Here is a 19,545-nt window from a genome sequence, read left to right on the forward strand (position 1 = left end):
AATTTCTTTAATTACAGTGATTTTTTTCCTAGCATAATTAATTTCTGAATTTAAAGTGTGTCAGTCTGGCTTAAAATTAACAAATAGTAAAGAAGATTTATATGTACCTCATATTATAAAGAGTATATATTTGTGTGTGTTTTGATTTTCTCCTAGAACTTTTTTGAAAAAAAAATCATGTTCTAAATCCTGTCATTTTGGAATTTTTAAAGTAAAATTGATAAAGTGATGATTTTTATTATATCCAGAAATGTTAGATGGTAGTTTATGTTTCTATGGTTATATGAGCACCACTGTATGAAAAATGTGCTTATACACACACATCTCTCTCTGTCTCTCAAGTTCCTTAGGCCCTATACACACATACACACACATAATATGAGAAATAATTGTGTATATTTAATGTATTATATATACTATTTACTAATTTTCAATACTTATTTTTAAATAATTTTTAGCCTCTATGATGCCTTTTAGAGATGTGATATTAAAGAATATAGAGTCCTTGAATTCTCTGATTTCACACTTTACTCATGGAGTCAGGCAATATTGTAATACTGTTTTGATCAAATTATAATTAAATTTATAAAAGGGAAATACAGAATGCTATGGCAGTACATAATAGGAACATCATATATAGACTGGGAGCTCATAAGGATTAACTTCTGGGAAAAGGCATGAAGCAATAAGAATTAGCGATTCCAGCCCTGGCTGGATAGCTCAGTTGGTTAGAGTGCCATCCCAACTGGCCAAAGTTGAGGGTTCCATCCCCAGTCAGGGCACATACAAGAATCAACCATAATGAATGTGGGGAATGGACAGATAAGTGGAACAACTTTCTCTGTCTCTCTCTGATCAATCAATCAACTAACCAAACAGTAAAAAATTTAGCTATTCTGAGACTCCTGGGAGAACATACCCAGGCTCTGTGAGGTGGGTAATATCATGTCACTTTTGGGAAATGAAAAGTCAATATGAAATACACAGAAATTAAGCCTGAATGAGGCTGTTACCAGACACAGGCAACACCCACATTAGACAGGGTGTTTTAGGTGCCTTTAAACTAAGAACAAAAATAAATCGTTGAAGGTATTACACACACAAAACAATGTGGTTAGATAGCCCTTAAGAAAAATTGTTCTGGCCGAAATGTAGAAAATAGATTACTGTGTCAAGGATGGATGCGGAGAGACAAATTAGTGATCCAGGCAAGAAACCACAGCATCTTGGACTAATACAATGGCAATAAATATGAAAAGCCATTTGGATGTGAGAGTTTTGCAGGAGATAAAAATATATAGGTTTGCTGACTGGATGGGAGAGGGTGTGGGTGAGGGACAGAGACTGTCAAGCATGATTCTGAGGTCCCTGACATTGGAAGGGCCAAAGAGGAGATGATTGTTGGCTGTGGAGCCACCCACCACAAGTTTACCATTTTGGGATTTGATGTATTTGTGATGGCCTGACACAACAAAATAGAACAGTTAAGGAAGTATGCACATACATCCAGGGCTTAGCGGGTACGTCTGGGCTGCGGAGAAATGCGCGACTTTTGTCTGTAATATAAATTTCAAACCAAGGGTACCTTTCCTCATTTAGTTTCCCTCTCTCTATAAAAAAGCACTCATTAGCCAACATGATTTATCTTGTGGTAGCTGAATAGTGATTATAAACCCCACAGTTTATCTCATTTAAACCAGAAACAATTGAGAGTACTCAGGAAGGTCTCCTCATTTTTTTTTTCGGAGTAAAAAGAAAAACAAGTCTGGTGCAGAAGTCAAATGCACCCAAGAGCAAACTGGATAGAGCCATGCTACCTATTGGTCAATGAAAGGTTTGTGGGTGCTGCCCTTTGATCCCAGTGGAGAAGCAGAACTAGTCCTACTCCGTCTACAGAGATTCGCTGCCTTCCTTTTCTGTAGCCATCAAGATGAATAAGCCAACTGATCATTTTCTCTTCACTGACAGCAAGAAGACAATAAACATATCCAATTTAATAACTTACTAGCTTAAAAGATCACGAGAGTCCTACTGATATCATTTGGCTCAGCCAGGGTCCATGAAAACAATGGTCTGAAGATTCAACATTCAGCCACATCTTGCGTATAAATATCTGACATTTATCTCAAAATAGTCTTATGATGAGTATTACTCTCCTGTTGCTAAAGCATGACCCAAAAATATAAATACCTTCCTAATGTTTTATGATTAGGGAAATGCATCATATAGAATTACAATGAATAAATTAATAAATGACTGCAGGGTTGAAAGCACTGTTGTGGATTATTGGAAAAGTAGATTCTAAGGGCGACTTATGTGCATTGCTGTTTATCTTGCAAGGTTAACAGAACATCCCATTAATCTCCAGCCCCTCACTACAGCTATAAGAAGGATGGCAATGATAAAGTGTGGTCAAATTGACATCTAAAATTGTAGAAGGGAAGTGTGACAAAAAAGTTTTCTGTGTCTTTTGTTTTAAAATCTCTCCTGTTTTATCCAATTGACTTAAAAGGGAGAGGGGCTTCAGAGAAGACAGAAAAAAGAACAGAGCAAAGGAGAGAGTAGGAGAGATAAGGCGATAATTTTCAAACAGTGTGGAATTAAGTGCTGTATTTTCTGATATACATGAGTCTGTGTCAAGGATTAAAAAAGTTTAATTGAAAAGGAGTTGTGCTCTAGTACATATTCTCACACACAGCGGTGAGCAAAAGTAGGTTTAGAGTTGTGAGTGCGCGTAACACAGAGTTTCTTTTTGTATTATTATTTATTCATTACTGTATTATTTTTCACATGAATGACTGTAAGACTACTATTGCCCACCCCTATACACATACAGAGGAACCTCGGTTCTTGAATTTCATTCATTCCAGAAAATTGTTCGAGAAGCGGTTTGTTCGCAAACTGCATCTCCTTTGTCACCCGAGAGACACGTGACTGATCACGCAGGCATCGGCATGAAAGGGTTGCCAGGTAGGGAACTGAGACCCGAAGTTTTGTTTCTGTAAACAGGCTGGTCAAGAACTGAACTGTTCAAGAACCAAGATGTTCGAGAACCGAGGTTTTACTGGACTTGTGATGCAGGGATAACAACACATGTTCTCAACGGGTTGCTCTCTAAGGACTAAGAAAGATAATGTATTACAATGTTCTTGGTAGAATAAAAATAACTATGAATATAGGATTGATTTTATCTTTTAATATTATTTTTTATATTATTTTTGTCAGGTACCGATCACCTGTCCCTAATACCAATCTTCACCATTGAAAGTACACTTAAAAAGTCAAGGCTTTGTTTCATAGTGAGAACAGAAGTAAAGAAAAAAGCAAAGAGGAAATTAAATAATGTATAACACACATAATGTAAATTATACATATGTAAATTGTATAATTTATCATTCATATATAATCCCCATTTAATTAATAATTATTAATTAATCAAGACAAGTTTTCTAAGAGTGTGTAAAATTGCTACTGATATATTGGTAAGTAAAGTAGAAGGGAGCACATTCTTATTTATGGATAAATGGAGTAAAAACATTTGGCAGCTTTGTAAAGAATCATGTGTATGGAAGGTAAAAAGAGAGAAAACATAATATGAGCAGATTGATGTCTGTATGGATAAAGAGTATATATTGCTATATATTTATACTGCTGTAACATAGTCGAATCTCAGTTATCAAACATCAACATTCTGAACATCTTTAAAATAAACAGAAAAAATATTGAACCTTAATATAATTAATAGGTACGTGTAAATTAAAAAATATTCCCAGTGAATAAGCTCTTTTTCCCACCAGTTACAGTATCACCATTAAAACGTACTTGAAGTTAAAGGAGGCTATGGATTTTATGACAAGAAAAATTCATTATTGCTAAATAGGTCAAGTTTGAAAATTTAGGACATTCACAAGCTTTTCCCCAATTGGTTTTAGAGAGGCCCAGCAACAAGTATATTGAAATCCAGTAGAGGGAGCTGACATTATTGCCAAGTTGTACTATCTGCTTCCCTATCAGGAAAATAAAGCCCTCAGCAAAAAGGAGTTTGAAATAAAAGAAAAAATATGCATTTAGCTTTCGCTTTATTCAGTTCATTCCATGACCTCACCAAAACTAAAAATAAAATTCTAGGAAAGTGGGGAAAGCTTTATGTATATCACTTTCATGTAATTCCTCAGGAAATTACTTCATGTAATACTAGACAAGTTATGTGGTAAATTCCTTGGATATTTACAAAGAAAGACAATTTAAAAGTGTTTTCCAACTAATTAAATTTTTGGTAGAAAACAAACATATTCTTGTGCTTCTCATAACAAATTTGGGGAAGACATTTAGAAACATTTTTATTGTAATGCCTTAAAATCCAATTTTACTCTAGAATCCTTTGTCTGTGCATATATATACATATACACATGGAAACCCAAATCTCATTTACTAGGGCTTAAAAGTGTTTATAAACCTTGCTGTCAAAGGGATTTTTGCCTTAAAAAGCAAGCTGATGAATACGGATATTTTGGATCAGGTACTATATATTAAAATAATTAGCATAAGAGACATTCTGCAAAATCTGCTAGTCAAATGGAACATTTGCACAATGTTCCATTCTTAAATTCTATCATTAAACGAGGAAGAGAGGATATTGTATAGTTAAAGTAAATCAATAGATAAATGCAGCCCAAACAATAATTTCTCCTTTGCTGGATTTCAGTTGCCACATGTATGCTCCAGCTATAATCATCTTCACATACATTGACAGAAGTAAAATAAGATGCTCAGCTAAATAGCCTGTGCATCAAGCAAGCTGAACTTAATGACAACCCACTAATAAGGCTTCAACTACTCTTTTATTTCCATTAATGTGAAAAAAAATTATTGTAAAAGTTGCAACCCACCAAGGAGAAGTTATGCCTATATGAAACAAATGCTGTATTTGCTCCTCATAGTCATGAAATTGTTATGGGGGAAGGGGAAAGAAAAGGAAATACAACATATATTTTCCCACAATAGTATTTCACTGCTTGTTACTACAGGCTGTAGGGAGAATCGTTCATTTAATAGAAATTATTCTTTCATGTTAGTTCAAATTATTCTTTTGTGTTAGTTCATCTCTTTTTTTGATCAATAACTTATTTGTAAAGTATCAAGTTAGCCATTTTAAATGTTTTTACTTACTTGTCTGTAGCTCTTTTTCTCGGGCTTGCACATCAGCAAAGACTTGGTTAAAATGATTCGTGAAGGCCACAAAGTCTGCGTCCAGGAACATCGGCCCTTGCCCTTTCTCTTTCAGGGCTACATTTTGAATTTTTAATCGCTCGATTTGAGGCTGAAGAGCTGACAGCCTGCTGACTTCATCCTGTACCATAATGTAGAGTATTAAAATAAATAGCATTTTCCCTTCGCAAACATCACATTTTGCAAAGGAAGGTGTTCAAAGGCCCCAATGCCAGCTTAGCTTAATACTCTTATAAAAAAAATTGATAAAAAGCATCCATGATGGCTTAAGTAAGCCTTGAGCACAGGTCAGCAATTTAACAATACCTGGACTCTCCATTCAATAGATATCATCACATAGAACTGCATTTAAGTTCCAAAATGACATCATTTAGAGCATTAATGGGCATGAATGTGTACAGGTGAAAAGTGCCATGAATGACCTTATACTCTTTCCATAAATCAAATGTGGATGTTCCTCTGCACGGCTGTTATCTTGAAATTGTAGGTCTTTCCTTCAAATTCTATTCATCTCATGAACAATATTTACTTTGCTTTAAATTCATTTGTGTAGAATATAAGTTATACAAATCTACATATATTCACATATCTAATATTATATTAAATTACAAATGTATGTTTATATATATAAATTGCATCAATTGCATTTTTATTTGATGTAATATTAATCTATATACACACATATTCATGTCTATAATTATCTATCTTTTGTATGGTCTCATTTTTCTCCTGACTACACCGGCAATTGCTATTGTTTTGTTTAGGATGACTGGTTGCTTTTCTCTTGCTGCCCTGGCATAATTATTCATATTAGTCCTTTATTTTTCAAGAGTACCCTGGTTGCCCCAGCAGGGTGGCTCAGTTGGTTGGAGCATCATTCTGTAAACCAAAAGGGTGAGGGTTCAATCCCCAGTCAGGGCACATACCTAGGTTTTAGGTTTGATCCCCACTTCGGGCACATACAGGAGGCACCCAATCGATGCTTCTCACATGGATGTTTCCGTTTCTCTCTCTCTCCCTCTGCCTCCCTCCCTCCCTCCATCTCTAAAGTCAATAAACATATCCTCAGGTTAAGATTAAAACGGGAAGAAAAAAAGAGTGCCGTGCCATGATTTGAAAGGTAACAGCATATGGACACTCTGCTGTGCTGTCCAATACAGTTGTCACCAGTCACCTGTGGCCACTGAGCACCTGAAATGTGCTCAGGAGGGTTTCGATGTGCTGCCATTGTGAAACACAATTCTGAAGATTTAGAATAAAAATATACAAACACTGATTCTCATGGACAGTTTTAAATAGTACTAAATGTTGAAATAATATTTTGGATATGTTACAGGGTGCAGCCAAGAGAAGGGACCCCAAATGGGCATTTGAAATGGGGTCCAGAACTCAAGGTGTCCAGGAGATTTTAGGATGTCCTCACCCCCCTCCCCAGGTGTGGGTTGGGGGAAGGGACACATGCAGCAGGGCCATTGAGAGCTGTTTCACATATCGACAGCCTTGCAGCTACCCTCTGGTGTGGTCATTTAACGTATCTATAACCTTTGACTGGTTACATAGATATGTTAAATAGCTGTGGCCATGCTCTGAGCCAGGGAAATGGAAGTAATTTCCCCACAAGATATAACTGGGGGGCAGGTCCCCCGAGTTACAATGCCTGCGTGGGAGCTTGGAGATGATTGGCTCCATGACATGGGGCCACACCTGCCCAGACTCATGATGGCAGCCCAGTAAAGCTGGAAGGATATGAGTTCTGGCATGTGAGGCCGAGTGTGGTAGGAGTTGGGAATGGGGCTGCAGAGGAAGATTGGCGCGGGGATTTAAACCCAGACTCGGCAGCCATTGGAGAGAGAACCACGCGGTTTTGGCTGAGTAGGGACTCTCATGGCCCTGGGGGAAGAGAGGACCATGTGCCTTTGCCAGGGTGGGGACCCCCACAGCATTAGTAGTGGGAACCACCACCCGGCTTTAGCAGAGATCCCAGCGACACAGCTGAGGGTGCTGAGTACCGAGGAAGGTCTCTGAGCCAAGATGGATTACTGGGAAGAACCGGGGGCTGCCTGAGCCAAGGACTTCTATTTCCTTTCCTGAGATACAGTACCCCAGACTGGGCAAAGGGGTAAGGAAGGACTGTGTATATTTGTGGGTGTTTTGAGGGGCTTTAGGATTTCGATGAAGACATTAGGTCACTACTTTAAGTCTGTATAGCATTAAATAAACATTTCCTTTCCTTTTCATGAATCTCTGGCATTGAGAGACATGTTTCCTATAGACGGCGGACATAACGGACCTGGGGGCTTCTTTCAGTAATAGTACATCGTCCCAGGCCCCCCCTTGTTTGTTCTGTAACAGACATGCCAAGTTAAATGAAATACATCCTTGAAATGCACTTAACTGTTTCTCTTTCCTTTATTAATGTCACTTCTAGAAAATTTAAAATTACATATGTGACTCGAATGTATGGCGTGCGTATTTCTTTTGAACAGTGCTGTTCTTGAGAGAAATGTTTTCATAGCCTTTCATTTCCAGTGGAGTAGCAATTCATATGTATCCAATACCTACATAAACTGAACTTGAACAAATTGCAAAATGCTCTTTTTAAAAGTGTTATTACCATGGCTGCTTACTCATAATTTATTCTTATGCTACCTTTAGGAAAAAAAAAAAGCAGTTCGGGATTTTTTTTACCATTTAAAATGTTAAAAGCAGGGTAATTAAAAATTAAAGACTGGATGAGAAACCAATTAGAAGGAGGGGAAAATTGAAAATATTACTGTAATTATGAACTAAATATAACCCTGAGCTTCCTGGAAATCAAAGTGAAAAGTAAAAGAATAAAATAAAATAAAGTTGTTTTGGGGGGATACATGCATAGCGTTTTGGAGCGAGCAAGTTTTGTGTTATGTATGAATAAAATAAATGTATCAAGTAAACCCTTTCATAGTAGCAAGGCTACTTAATAGGCAATGTCACTGGTTAAGAGTTTTAGAAGATATGAATATCATTTCCATGTGGTTATAACAGTATGGTTGATTCGGGTAGGATGATCACTGACAATGGAATTTTTTTTGTAGATGAAGATGCAAGATATTTAGATAAATGGACAGGTGAGCCATCTCTCTCTTTTAAACACAAAGCCTCTCAGTGAAGTTCTAGAAGGTAAGTACATATCCATGAGGAAGAATAAGACAAGAGGTAAAGGGCAATGCTCTGTGCTTGGAGTATAGAATGACAGATGTGCTCTTTGTACAGCAAGCTCACCCAGGGCAGCACTGACCTCTGCTGTGAATCAGTTAAGAAACTGATTTACATTTGGCCAGAGGGAGGGCCTGAGTCACCCTTCCTGTTCCGGGACCTATAGAAGGAGCCTAGGGCACAGTGGAGTGTGTTCTGCAAAACAAAGGGGACTTTGCAACTAGTTAAACGTTTGGGTAAATGTTCAGTTAAGACCTTAAAGTTCTGAGAGTAAATTTGGACCAAAACAGTTAACATTTAAAAGATGTTAACAATTACTAACTTTTTGGTAAAAGGGCCTTAGTGCAGTTGGTCCTCCAGAGTAAGGCATCTTCCCTGAGTCTGTTTGTCCTTTCAAATTACATGTTTATCTCAGGAAGAAAACCTTTTTATCTTTCTCAAGAAAAGATCCATGGATTTCTTCCCATTCCTCAAGGGCTCTTTAGCCCCTAACATTTTAAGAACCAATTCTGGCAAGTATTACATTTGGAGCTAAATTTGCACTCTAATCTTTAAAAAAAAAATTCAAATAACAGAATGCATTGACAAACAGGATGGAATAATTTATTTACCTATCATTAATCATAGCCAAATAGTAGAATCTGAACTGCTGTGTGAATGACACTGAGCGTAGCCTGCTAAATATTTCACCTGAGGTGATTCATCAAATTCACAGAAATCAATGGGGCACAGAAAAAGAGTAAGGGGTGATGAAGAGGGATGGAATTGTGTCATTATAAACTGAAACTGTGTGGCTGAACTTAGAAGAAATCATTTCACCTAGGATGACCCCCCTCACCTGGAGAGAATATGTAAGATATACGACACTCCAGTGATGCCCATTTGCTCCTCAGATAAAGATCAAGGTCCTAACATACCCCAAGCGCCTTTGCTGTCTCCTACACGCCTGTCTTTCATCTTTCATCTGACGCCTGACCCTCTGTGTCCACCATTCATATTGACCTTCTTTCACTTCTTGGTCCTTAGCACTTCCCCCCACCATGTTCCTTCTCTGCCTGACACCTCTTGCCCAGCTGTTCTTAATTTCAACTCACCCTAAAAAGCCTTAACTGAAATGCACTGGCCTCAGAGAAGCTGCCCTTGGCGGCTCTGTCTACGTCAGGTTTTCCCTGTTAAACATTCTCTCGGAACCCTATACCTTTGTTTAAGGTATTTGTCCCAGTGGTAATTTTACGTCTACTGATGTAATCACACATATAATGTATCTTTCCCCCACTGCAGCTAAACACTATGGGGGCGGGGTCAACGAATGCACACTCTGATTTTCCCAAAACTTCAGTGGCCACTGCTCTAGTGGGTCCTAATGGTAGAACCTCGACCCCAGCAGGACTGGAAGACAGGGCATCAAGCCAAAGAGGATTACTCTCCAGCCTTCAGATCTAATGGAGTCTGCCTTGCTGGTTTTTGGACTTGCTTAAAACTTGTCAGTCCTTCCTTTCCCCTATTCTCCCTCCTTATGGAATGGAAACTCTGTCCTCTGCCCATCCCACCATTGTATTATGGAAGCACGCAACATGTCCGCTGTCACAGGTTCACAAGAAGGGAATTCTGTCTCAAGATGCATCGCACTTTGAGTCTCACCCACATCAGATTTAAATGACATTTAGATGAGACTTTGGACTTCAGACTTTAGAGTTGATGCTGGAATAGGTTGTGACTTTTGGACCTCTGGGGTTCCTAGCATATGAGGGGGACACAAATGAGGGGCAGGGTCAGATCATTATGGACTGCATTATATGCCCCCAAATTTAAAAGCTGATGCTGTAACCCACAATGTGACTGTATTTGGTAATAATGCTTTTAGGACAGTTAAACGAGGTCATAAGTGCGGTGTCCTTATCTGATCGCATAGTGGCCTTAAGCCCTGACAGATGGAGCTCAGTTGGTTGGGTGTCATCCCACAAGCAAAGCAAAAGGTCATTAGTTCAATTCCCAATCAGGGCACATGCTGCGGATGCGGGTTTGGGTCCCTGGTCAGGGCACATACAAGAGGCAACCAACTGATATTTCTCTCCCTCTCTTTCTCCCTTCCCTACTTTCTAAAAATAAATAAATACCCTTTTAAAAAAGAAGAAGAAACAGAGATTTCTCTCCCTCCATACACATGTACCTATGAAAGGTCACATGAGGACATGGTGAGAAGGCCGCTGTCTACAGGCAGGAGGAGAATTCTCGCCAGAAGTTGAACCCTGCCAGACCTTGATCTTGGACCTTCCATTCTCAAGAACTGTGAGAAAATGAATTTCTCTTGTTTCAGCCATGCAGTCTATGGTAATTGTTATGGCAGCCCAAACCAGCTAATAGTTTGTATGATTCTTGGCCACATTAGAGACATTGAATATTTATTTTACAGATGCATGAATTTTTGTAGATGTTATTATTACTTTCAATATCTGAATCTCATGAAACAGATTAAAGTAACATCATCAGGTTTTTGTTGCAAGAAACAATGTAGGTGGAGTATTTCACTGATTCACAGGGGAAAAGAAAAGTTGTGGATTCTAGCCTTTAAAAGCAACATGTGTCTAAACATAAAAATGCCCTAGATTTGCATATTTGCCTAATAAACTAAATGCCTTTCTGTACTATATACTTTATCCAAAAATATATTTCCTGGGTTTACTTACTTCCTAGTAAAGCTATAGGTCCAATATTTGAAGAATCAAGTCCTAAGTGGTGTTCCCTTTCAAAATACCTTTAGTTTCCCATCACTTTGTGGGTTGAACACCATCTCCAAAGCTACCCTGTCACTTCTCTATCTCTCATCTCTCACTATCTACCATGATTTTCAAAGTATGCAGATGAACCCGCACCAACTGATTTTTAGATTAAACACAGCCATCTCGGACTATCATCAAAGTTCACCCTGGGAACCTTTTGATCTATTGTCTCATCAATTCCCCACTTCCCATGAAAAGTATGTAACTCATGGTAACTAAGTCAAAAGTTCAAGCGATTTACGTGATTATGTCTCTTGTTTTCTTATACTTGCAGGAGTGTTTTTTTAATCTCCTCCTCAGGCCCGTTCGTGCTTTGTATCTTGTTTGTCCCTCCAGAGCCACTGCCCACCCTTCTCTTGTGACTCAGGAGAATGACATTTATTGACTACAACTCCTTGTCCTCTACCTTCTGATTCAGTTTAGTCAGTGGGCAGCCCTGCTCAGATTCTGGAGGCAGAGGGGAGAGCAGAGTTAGAGGGGCTATTTTTCTGGCTCCGTTCCCGTGATGGTATTGAGTTGTCTTTACAGCAGGCATCTGACTCCCTCCTTCTGGGTTTCTCTCACTTCTCTCTCCCCGATCCTTTCTGTCCAAAGTCTGGGAACAGCTCTGATGCTGGGTCACTGCACTATCCCCCGGGGTTCCTCCATACTCAAAGCACATTGATAAAATATTTTTGTAAAGAAACTTCCCTCAAATTATCCTACTTTGAATGGTATGCCAGTTTTCAAGATCTTCCTCAGATATATGATTGTACAGATATCAGCTGCATGTGTTTGTGTGGGTGCCATTGCTTCAGCATGCCAATGGGTTTTCCTCTGAGCACATGCGCTGTCAAGAAAACCTCCAATTTACTGGCCATTTATCATTGGACACACATGGTTCAATACTCCAAAACTGCCTCTCCATTTGCAAACTGACAAAATCAATGAGCCACGTGTAACCATTTTTTAATGATTCAGGCATCCATGTACCACCTATTTAAACCAATTTTCTTTCTTTAATTTACAAAGTGACCTCCCCTGCCCAACAAGCCTAGTACCTAACTGGCACAACTCCACTTGAAAAAAAAAATGACAGGAAAAAAATCAGAAAATAAAAGTGAATACATGTACTTTATCAAAATGATTTTCTGTGCTTATATTTTGATCTTTACTATGTTTAATTCAAAATCCTTCAAGGGATGCTTTTTTATGAAATAATTTGCTATTCCTCTGGAACTTGCCAAGAAATTCCTGTTGCCCATGCTCCAAATAAGAGGAACGATTCTTACCTTACACATTTTTAACTGGCTTTTAATCGCTGTGGGCTCTAAGGTGGCGGTGGGCTGGGTTTTCAACCAGTTGTCAGCAGTGGTTGTCATGTGCTCCAATTGTTGCAGCTGATTATAGAAAGTGATGATGCTGTTCTGATACTCCAGCCAGTTAAGTCTATCACTTAGCAATTGGCAGAACTCGTTCCACCGGCTGTTCAGCTGTTCTGAGGCTTGTTTGATGCTGTCAGCATTGAGACCCTCTAGAAAGAAAGAATTGGAAAAGCTCTTCACTAAGCCACGGGCTGAAAGACATTATCTGAAGAGCAATGCGTCTCCAGTTTAAAAGTATTCATCAGATGAATGATTACAAACAAAACTTTTATTTGCTGATCAATAAGTAAAAGTACTGAAGATGATTTCTATTTGCCAATTCTGCATCTTATCGAAAATATGAATGTAATAAAATAATAAATAAGAACACATAAGATGTGTAACAGAAGAACTTTAAATCCAAATAAATATGGTTGAAGTTCTGATGGAGAGTGGAAGACTGACTGTGGGCAAATCCTCTTTTGGATGTTTCCAGATAAATGTTCAATACCATGTATATTATTAAAATGCACCTCCAAAAACTAAGTTACACTTTTATTTTTTAAAACAGTTTGAAAATTAGGTGAAATGTTATTTGAATTGTTTTAAGAAAGAGGGTATCAAAAATCGGGAATGCTGATTCTGCTACAGAAAGCCAGAAAAAAGCACACAGTCTTCCAAAGAAGTAAAACAAGCACTAGGAAAAATAATCTTTGTAATATGAAAAAAAGCTTTCATATTATTTACATATCATTTCCATGTGCGTAAATGAAAGTTTTAAAATCATCTATAGAAATACCAAGGCAGAAGAAAACATCTATCAAGGGCAACATTTTGGAAACATAAAAACATCATGACATTTAGTCTTCTGGAGACCATACTGTGTGTTAGGGAATATGCTGTGTTTTAACATATATTAACTTATTGAAACTTTCTCATAAAGTGATATCTGACTAATGCCAATCCTGGTATATATTATCCTATACATACTATGAAAGCAATATTATGCAATGTTATGTGTTAAAATATTCATTCTCTAAAGTTAGTTCACAAAATTTAGATATCTGTGCACACAAACACGTGTTTAAAAATAAACACATACACGTGTTTCTATAATAATGTGCTTAATTAATTACATTATATAAAGATAAATATTAAAGCTATGTAGCACAGATAATTCTGATATTTTTGAAATGCTAATATTTGAGTTTCCTCTTCTTAAACAGATCCATAGGTATCTCAAAAGGGATCATAAACTCACTATAAGATTTTCCCTCTACATTAAAATATTTAAGGGGTAAAGTGATTTTGTGAAGACCAAGTTGTCTAGGAGAATCTACTTTCATGACTATCCATTGACTCCACTTTCTGGAGTAAAGATAATTTAGTTGTTAATCAAGTGAGTTATTAAGAAATCTAAAGACAATCTCTAGCCACATAAGACCAGTGGTTTTGCTAATTTGCACATGCACTTCAGTTTTTCTAAAGACCAAATATTTTGGAATTAAATTCAACAACTATATTATGTTCTGTTGCTCTGATACTGTAATTTTCGCTTTGTTGTAATTATGTTATGCTGCCAAACCACATCTGCCAATTCGTGTGAAACACAACTGTAACTTCACTACCTTCAAAGTTTGACACTACCAGGGATGACACTGGAGAAAACAAACTTTGCAAGTATTTCCGGTAACAATCTGTCCTTCCTTCTTCAGCTGATATATTTTCAAAGAAAAGTAACTTTCAAAATAAAGTGTAAAAGATAACATATGCATATTGCCATATATACAGCCAGAAGAGGCAGCCCATGGTTTGCTGGAGCTAAATATTCTTCTAATTTCCTCCTGGTGTTTTTTTTTATTGGTTTTATAGAAACATCAGGATGTGTGGTGTGATACACTGTAATTATTTGGTTTTGAGCAATGACCAAGAATGGTACCAAAATATGTTTGGCAAGATGCCACTAAGTAACTATAGTTGTAAAAAGATCATCATGTTTGTTACAGAGTATAAAAGAAGAATCCAAAATTCGAGTCACATAGGCACTAGGCTTGAGGAAAAAAAATTACAATAAAAAGTTAACATTATTGCTGGAAAATGAAAGAAAATAATTTAAAAATATACAGGGGAAGAGTTTAAATTGTTAGATAATGAATAAAAATGTGCCACAAATCTAAATGGTCAGATGCTGCCTTGGCCAGTGTGGCTCAGTTGGTTGGAGCCTTGTCCCATTAACCAAAGGGTCATGGGTTGGATTCACGGTCAGAGAAAATGCCTGGGTTTCGAGTTCGATCCCCAGTTGGGGCATGTGCAAAATGCAGCTGATCTATGTTTCTCTCTCACATTGATGTTTCTCTCCCTCCTATAGTCCCTCCCTTCACCTGTCTGTAAAATCAAGCAGCATGTCCGCGGGTGAGGATTAAAAAAATTTTTTTAATGATCAGATGTTTAGGAGAAATATTTTCAGCATACGTTAAACTTGAATGAGCACTTAGAAGAAGGAAGTCCATGGTAGTTCAAGTCCAAGAGAGGCAAATAAGAGATGCTAAAGCAAATTAAAGGGACTGATGAACTGATGCTGGATTGTCTTATTTAACCTTTATCTAAATGATCAGGATATACAGAGAGAAATATCTCACTGTAGCAGACAGAGACCAACCATACAAAAACCCCATAGTGTTTGGAAAAATAAAATCATAACTTAATTTTCAGTATGAATAATATACAGATTAATTTAATCAGAAAAACAGAAATCAAACTATAATAAATTATCAGTAGTTTCTGTGGTATTTAAATTTAATGAGTCTTTTTTGGTCATTGCCCAAAACTATCAGCTCAATTTTTGGGGCCCTCAAAAGTGTTCAGATGGCATCACTGTAAGAGGAATTAAAATAAATGAGAAAAGTGACTTTTGTACAAATCCACTACAAAATGCAGCACTTTCTACTTATTAGCATATTGATCTTTATAATTGAATACAGGTAATTAAAACATAGTAATAGGTAAAAGAAGGCTCTCCATATTAAGATAAATGGTGAAGGTAGTCAGAAGGGTGGAGAACTTCACAGTTGGAGTTCTGGTATTAGGTAGATCTAAGTTCAAATGTGACCTTGTGTACCAGATAGGTGAACTGGATTCAGTTATTTAATTTCATTGGGTCTCATGTTTTTCATCCATGAACTGAACATAAAAAGGAATTGATATCATAGGATACCCATGAGTGTTCTGACTTAACATGTGTGAAGTAGTCACACAAAGTCTGACATGCACCAGGCAACCAATAAATATTAGTCAATGTTAATATGAAGAACTGAAGAAAAGAACACAACACGTAGGACACAAGAAAAGTGACCAGATCTTTCAAATGTGCATGTATAAATTTTCAAAAGAAATGTATCGGCAATGGATGAATTCATAAGTTTAGTAGAGAATCTTGGAATGTTTGGTCATACATCTCTAGTCATTTGAAATTAAAATGATAAATCTGTGCCATGCCCTTGCTGGTGTAGCTCAGTGGATTGAGCACAGGCTGTGAACCAAAGGGTTCACAGTTTGATTCCCAGTCAGGGCACATGCCTGGGTTGTGGGCCAGGTCCCCAGTACAGGGCATGTGAGAGGCAACCACACATTGATGTTTCTCTCCTCTAAAAATGAATAAATAAAATCTTTTTTTAAAAATCCGTGCCAAAAATTAAAAGCAGAGATTTCTGGGTGTCACTGACACAGTATGATGTGGATCCCAGAGAATCAAACATCCTGTTATAAAGGGATCTGTATGTAAATATTGTTTAATTCATGTGTGAATATGCTTCCTGCACAGCTACAGTCTGAAGTGTCCCAAACTATAAACCACTCTAAGAAAAATGGCTCCTGTGGCAGAATCCGATAGGGTTCTCAGCTCTGAGTAGGTGCAGAAGAGATGCACGGTACTTGTCAACTCACCCAACACCCAATCAATAGCTTACTTCATACAAACACGAGCATCCGGGGAGCAATATCCACAGATGCAAAAAGCCAAACACACAAACGCACAGTCTCTCTTGGTTCAAGTTTGCTTAAAATACTTTGGGGGAGGGAACAAAAGCACTGTCACATGTCACATTACTTACCGTATATGTCTTAAACTAAAATTCAAAATGCCATTACTTCAGCTTCATGAACTGAATGGCCATCCATTACCCAGGAGAACTGGTGATAGTATACAAAAGTCTCTTAAAGCTTTTGTAGAATAAATAAGGGTACCAAATGTTTCAAATGCTTACAGAGAAAATAATTGTAGTATTATCCACCATCGTCTGATGTGCATTCCATAAAAATTATGCTCAACTCAACTGAAAATTTTTAAGTTCTGTGACAGTTTATACGTGTAAATATCTCCCAGGTTTTAAGAATCAATGATTTGAGCATCTGTTTTTCTTATTTTTCCATTAGCTACTGAAGAATACAAATGCTCACTCGCCAGGTATTGTGAAGAATACTTACAGAAACTGTTTCGGAGCAGCACATTAAAAATCTCAGGGCTAATGTATCATAATCCCTGCACATCTCATACTCTAAACAACCCCTGAAATAGTCTATGAATAAATAGATTGCACCCAGAGGAAATGGATCATTACTTGAAGTGCATCCATTAATTTTATTACTTGTGTACAGTGCATAACAGACTGTTGGAGTAATTTTAATTGTGCACCACCTTCCACGCAAGTACTTCGGAGCTGCCACTTACAGTGAAGTATTCCTCATCAAGTATATTCATCATTAGCCATGAAGTCGGGGTAGAATAATGCAAACCTTTGTTTTCATAGCTCTTGAATTAGAAGAATACTTGGAGTGAGAACTTAAATTAAAGTTGCATATAAACAGTCACTGATTTTTGTGGCATATTAAGGGTCGCTACAGGTTCATTTGGTATTCAGCGTAACAGTCTAAAACATTAATTTATTCAGAGTCCATGAAAATAAGATCTGAGTGTTATAGACTAAATTCCAGAGGTTTCTTTGATCACACTTTTATATCATTGCTACATGTTTTTTAAAAAATAATATCCTTTAAACATTAATAGGTTTATGTAAAATTCATACCCACAGTAAATGTAATACATAACTTTGCTAATATAACCCTTTTTACACTGTATTTCTAAACGTTATTGAATTGTAAGAGAAAAAATCAGATTCCAACACCCATTTGTTTTTGTGACCACATTTCTACAACAGGGACTATCAAAATTGCCTCCCTTCACACAAACACACACACACATGTACACGCAGAGAGATTCTGCCTTTGGAGATTAAAGAAAAATGTGTCTATAATTAACCACATTTGAGCGTGACCTCTGGGTAGACTATTATCCCCTGTGGCCCGTGGAGAAACAGGAGACATAAATCAAATTGCCCAGAACTCAGGAAAGAGTAAGAGAAGAGGAATAAGCGTAACCGTGGAAAGCTCCTCGTTCACAATGGAGGGGCTGGAGGATCGAAAATGGTAACTGTTCCCTTGCCTCATGGATACATAGACCAGCTGCAGAATCTCTTCCCATTAGAATATGCAATTGCCACTGAAAATCCTTCCCAATAATATAAAACAAAGATAATAAGTGTTTGGCTTTGAGAGGAGCCAAAGTCATTTTAATCCCTGACCTTGCCCATCTGACAAAATTTCGTTGCCCGATCTCAAATGACTTCATTCCTTTGAAGCACTTAATGAGCTCTAAATCAAGATGTGAAAAATGCAGTTAAGTAGTTACTAGTACATAGAAGAGGAGCTCTCTGCTGTGTGTTAGCTGTCTGTGGTATTTAAATATGAGCATTAGCAGACTTACTCTTCGGTACCACCTTAAACGCTATAATCTCACACTCAAGGGATGACAGTTTGGAGATGGTCTTTTTACTAATAATTACCACTGGTATTTAAATATTTCCTTGCTGTGATTGTCTTCAGGCTCTTAATTAACACACAGAAAACTACAATTAGCAATGGAAAGTGTAGCTCCATTCAGAGAACATCGCTGACCCTGTTAGACAATTATCGTATCTCTGGAAATTGCGGTGAAGCCTTTTTACAGCTAAAATAAAGGGCAAATGGGGCTATTCTTACGTATGTTTTCACATGGATGTTTTCATAGTATTACTTTCTGTAATTTCTATATTAATAAAGGAAAACACTTTCTTTAAACTGGGTTTTTTGTTATACTTGACTGATTAGAGGCTATGTGTATATATATGTATATGTGTATGTGCAAGAACATTATTTATAAAAACAATTCAGAATAAGTTTGAATAATTATTCTCCACTATTTTGTATTGAAGTAAATATAAACTAAACCTTAAAGGTCATATGTATCCTTTTTACAAAATGAAATAAAAAAAAATGTGGCAATCACCTTCTCAGCATAACACAGCTATAGGAAATGTAAATGAAATACTACACAACTGGTTCTGTAAAGGAACTAAAAAATAAAAGAATGAAAAAAGAAGTTGGAATGTGTGAGTCTGCTATTTAGTAGTTATGTAAATTGTCTGACTAAATGAAGTAGCAGAGCTGTGCTCTAGTTGTTGTCTGAATTTGAGTTTAACCACTGATCAGTTAGACCATACCTCCACTGGCATAACAAGTAAGTTTAAACTTTGATGAATATATAGTTGACCAGTGAACAATGTCTCAAGCCACGCCCCTATCCTTTACCGCTCTTTGCTTTCTACACAAGTTTGTATTTTCCTTCAGAAGCATTATTCATTATTTTCTGACCCAAATTACCAATGTAATCATCCCAATTAGTTCCTTAATTTTGCTTTGCTAAAAAGAATTTAAGCAGTCAATTAATATTTATTAAGAACCTACTACATGTCCTGGCTTTTCTTCATGCTTCAGCAAGTTAGAGCTGTGAGGGCAATAATCTAGAAAATGATATTATCACTAATCATATGATCATTCTAATCCTGGTGTTCAATTACCAAAAAAAAAAATCATTCCCTTCTAAATTTTAATGGATTTTTAAAAAT

General features: G+C 37.1%; 1 protein-coding gene across 1 annotated transcript in view; it reads right to left on the reverse strand.

The window, feature by feature from the left end:
* Positions 1 to 19,545, reverse strand: part of DMD (dystrophin) — a 1,951,120-nt gene that overhangs the window by 1,252,084 nt on the left and 679,491 nt on the right. Inside the window, exons 20-21 of the mRNA XM_036016633.1 lie at positions 12,476 to 12,717; positions 5,170 to 5,350 (exon numbers count right to left, since the gene is read on the reverse strand). Of these exons, the coding sequence (XP_035872526.1) occupies positions 5,170 to 5,350; positions 12,476 to 12,717 (423 nt within the window). The remainder of the gene's footprint in view (positions 1 to 5,169; positions 5,351 to 12,475; positions 12,718 to 19,545) is intronic.

This window comes from Phyllostomus discolor, chromosome X, assembly GCF_004126475.2.
Source record: "Phyllostomus discolor isolate MPI-MPIP mPhyDis1 chromosome X, mPhyDis1.pri.v3, whole genome shotgun sequence".
Taxonomy (NCBI): domain Eukaryota; kingdom Metazoa; phylum Chordata; class Mammalia; order Chiroptera; family Phyllostomidae; genus Phyllostomus; species Phyllostomus discolor.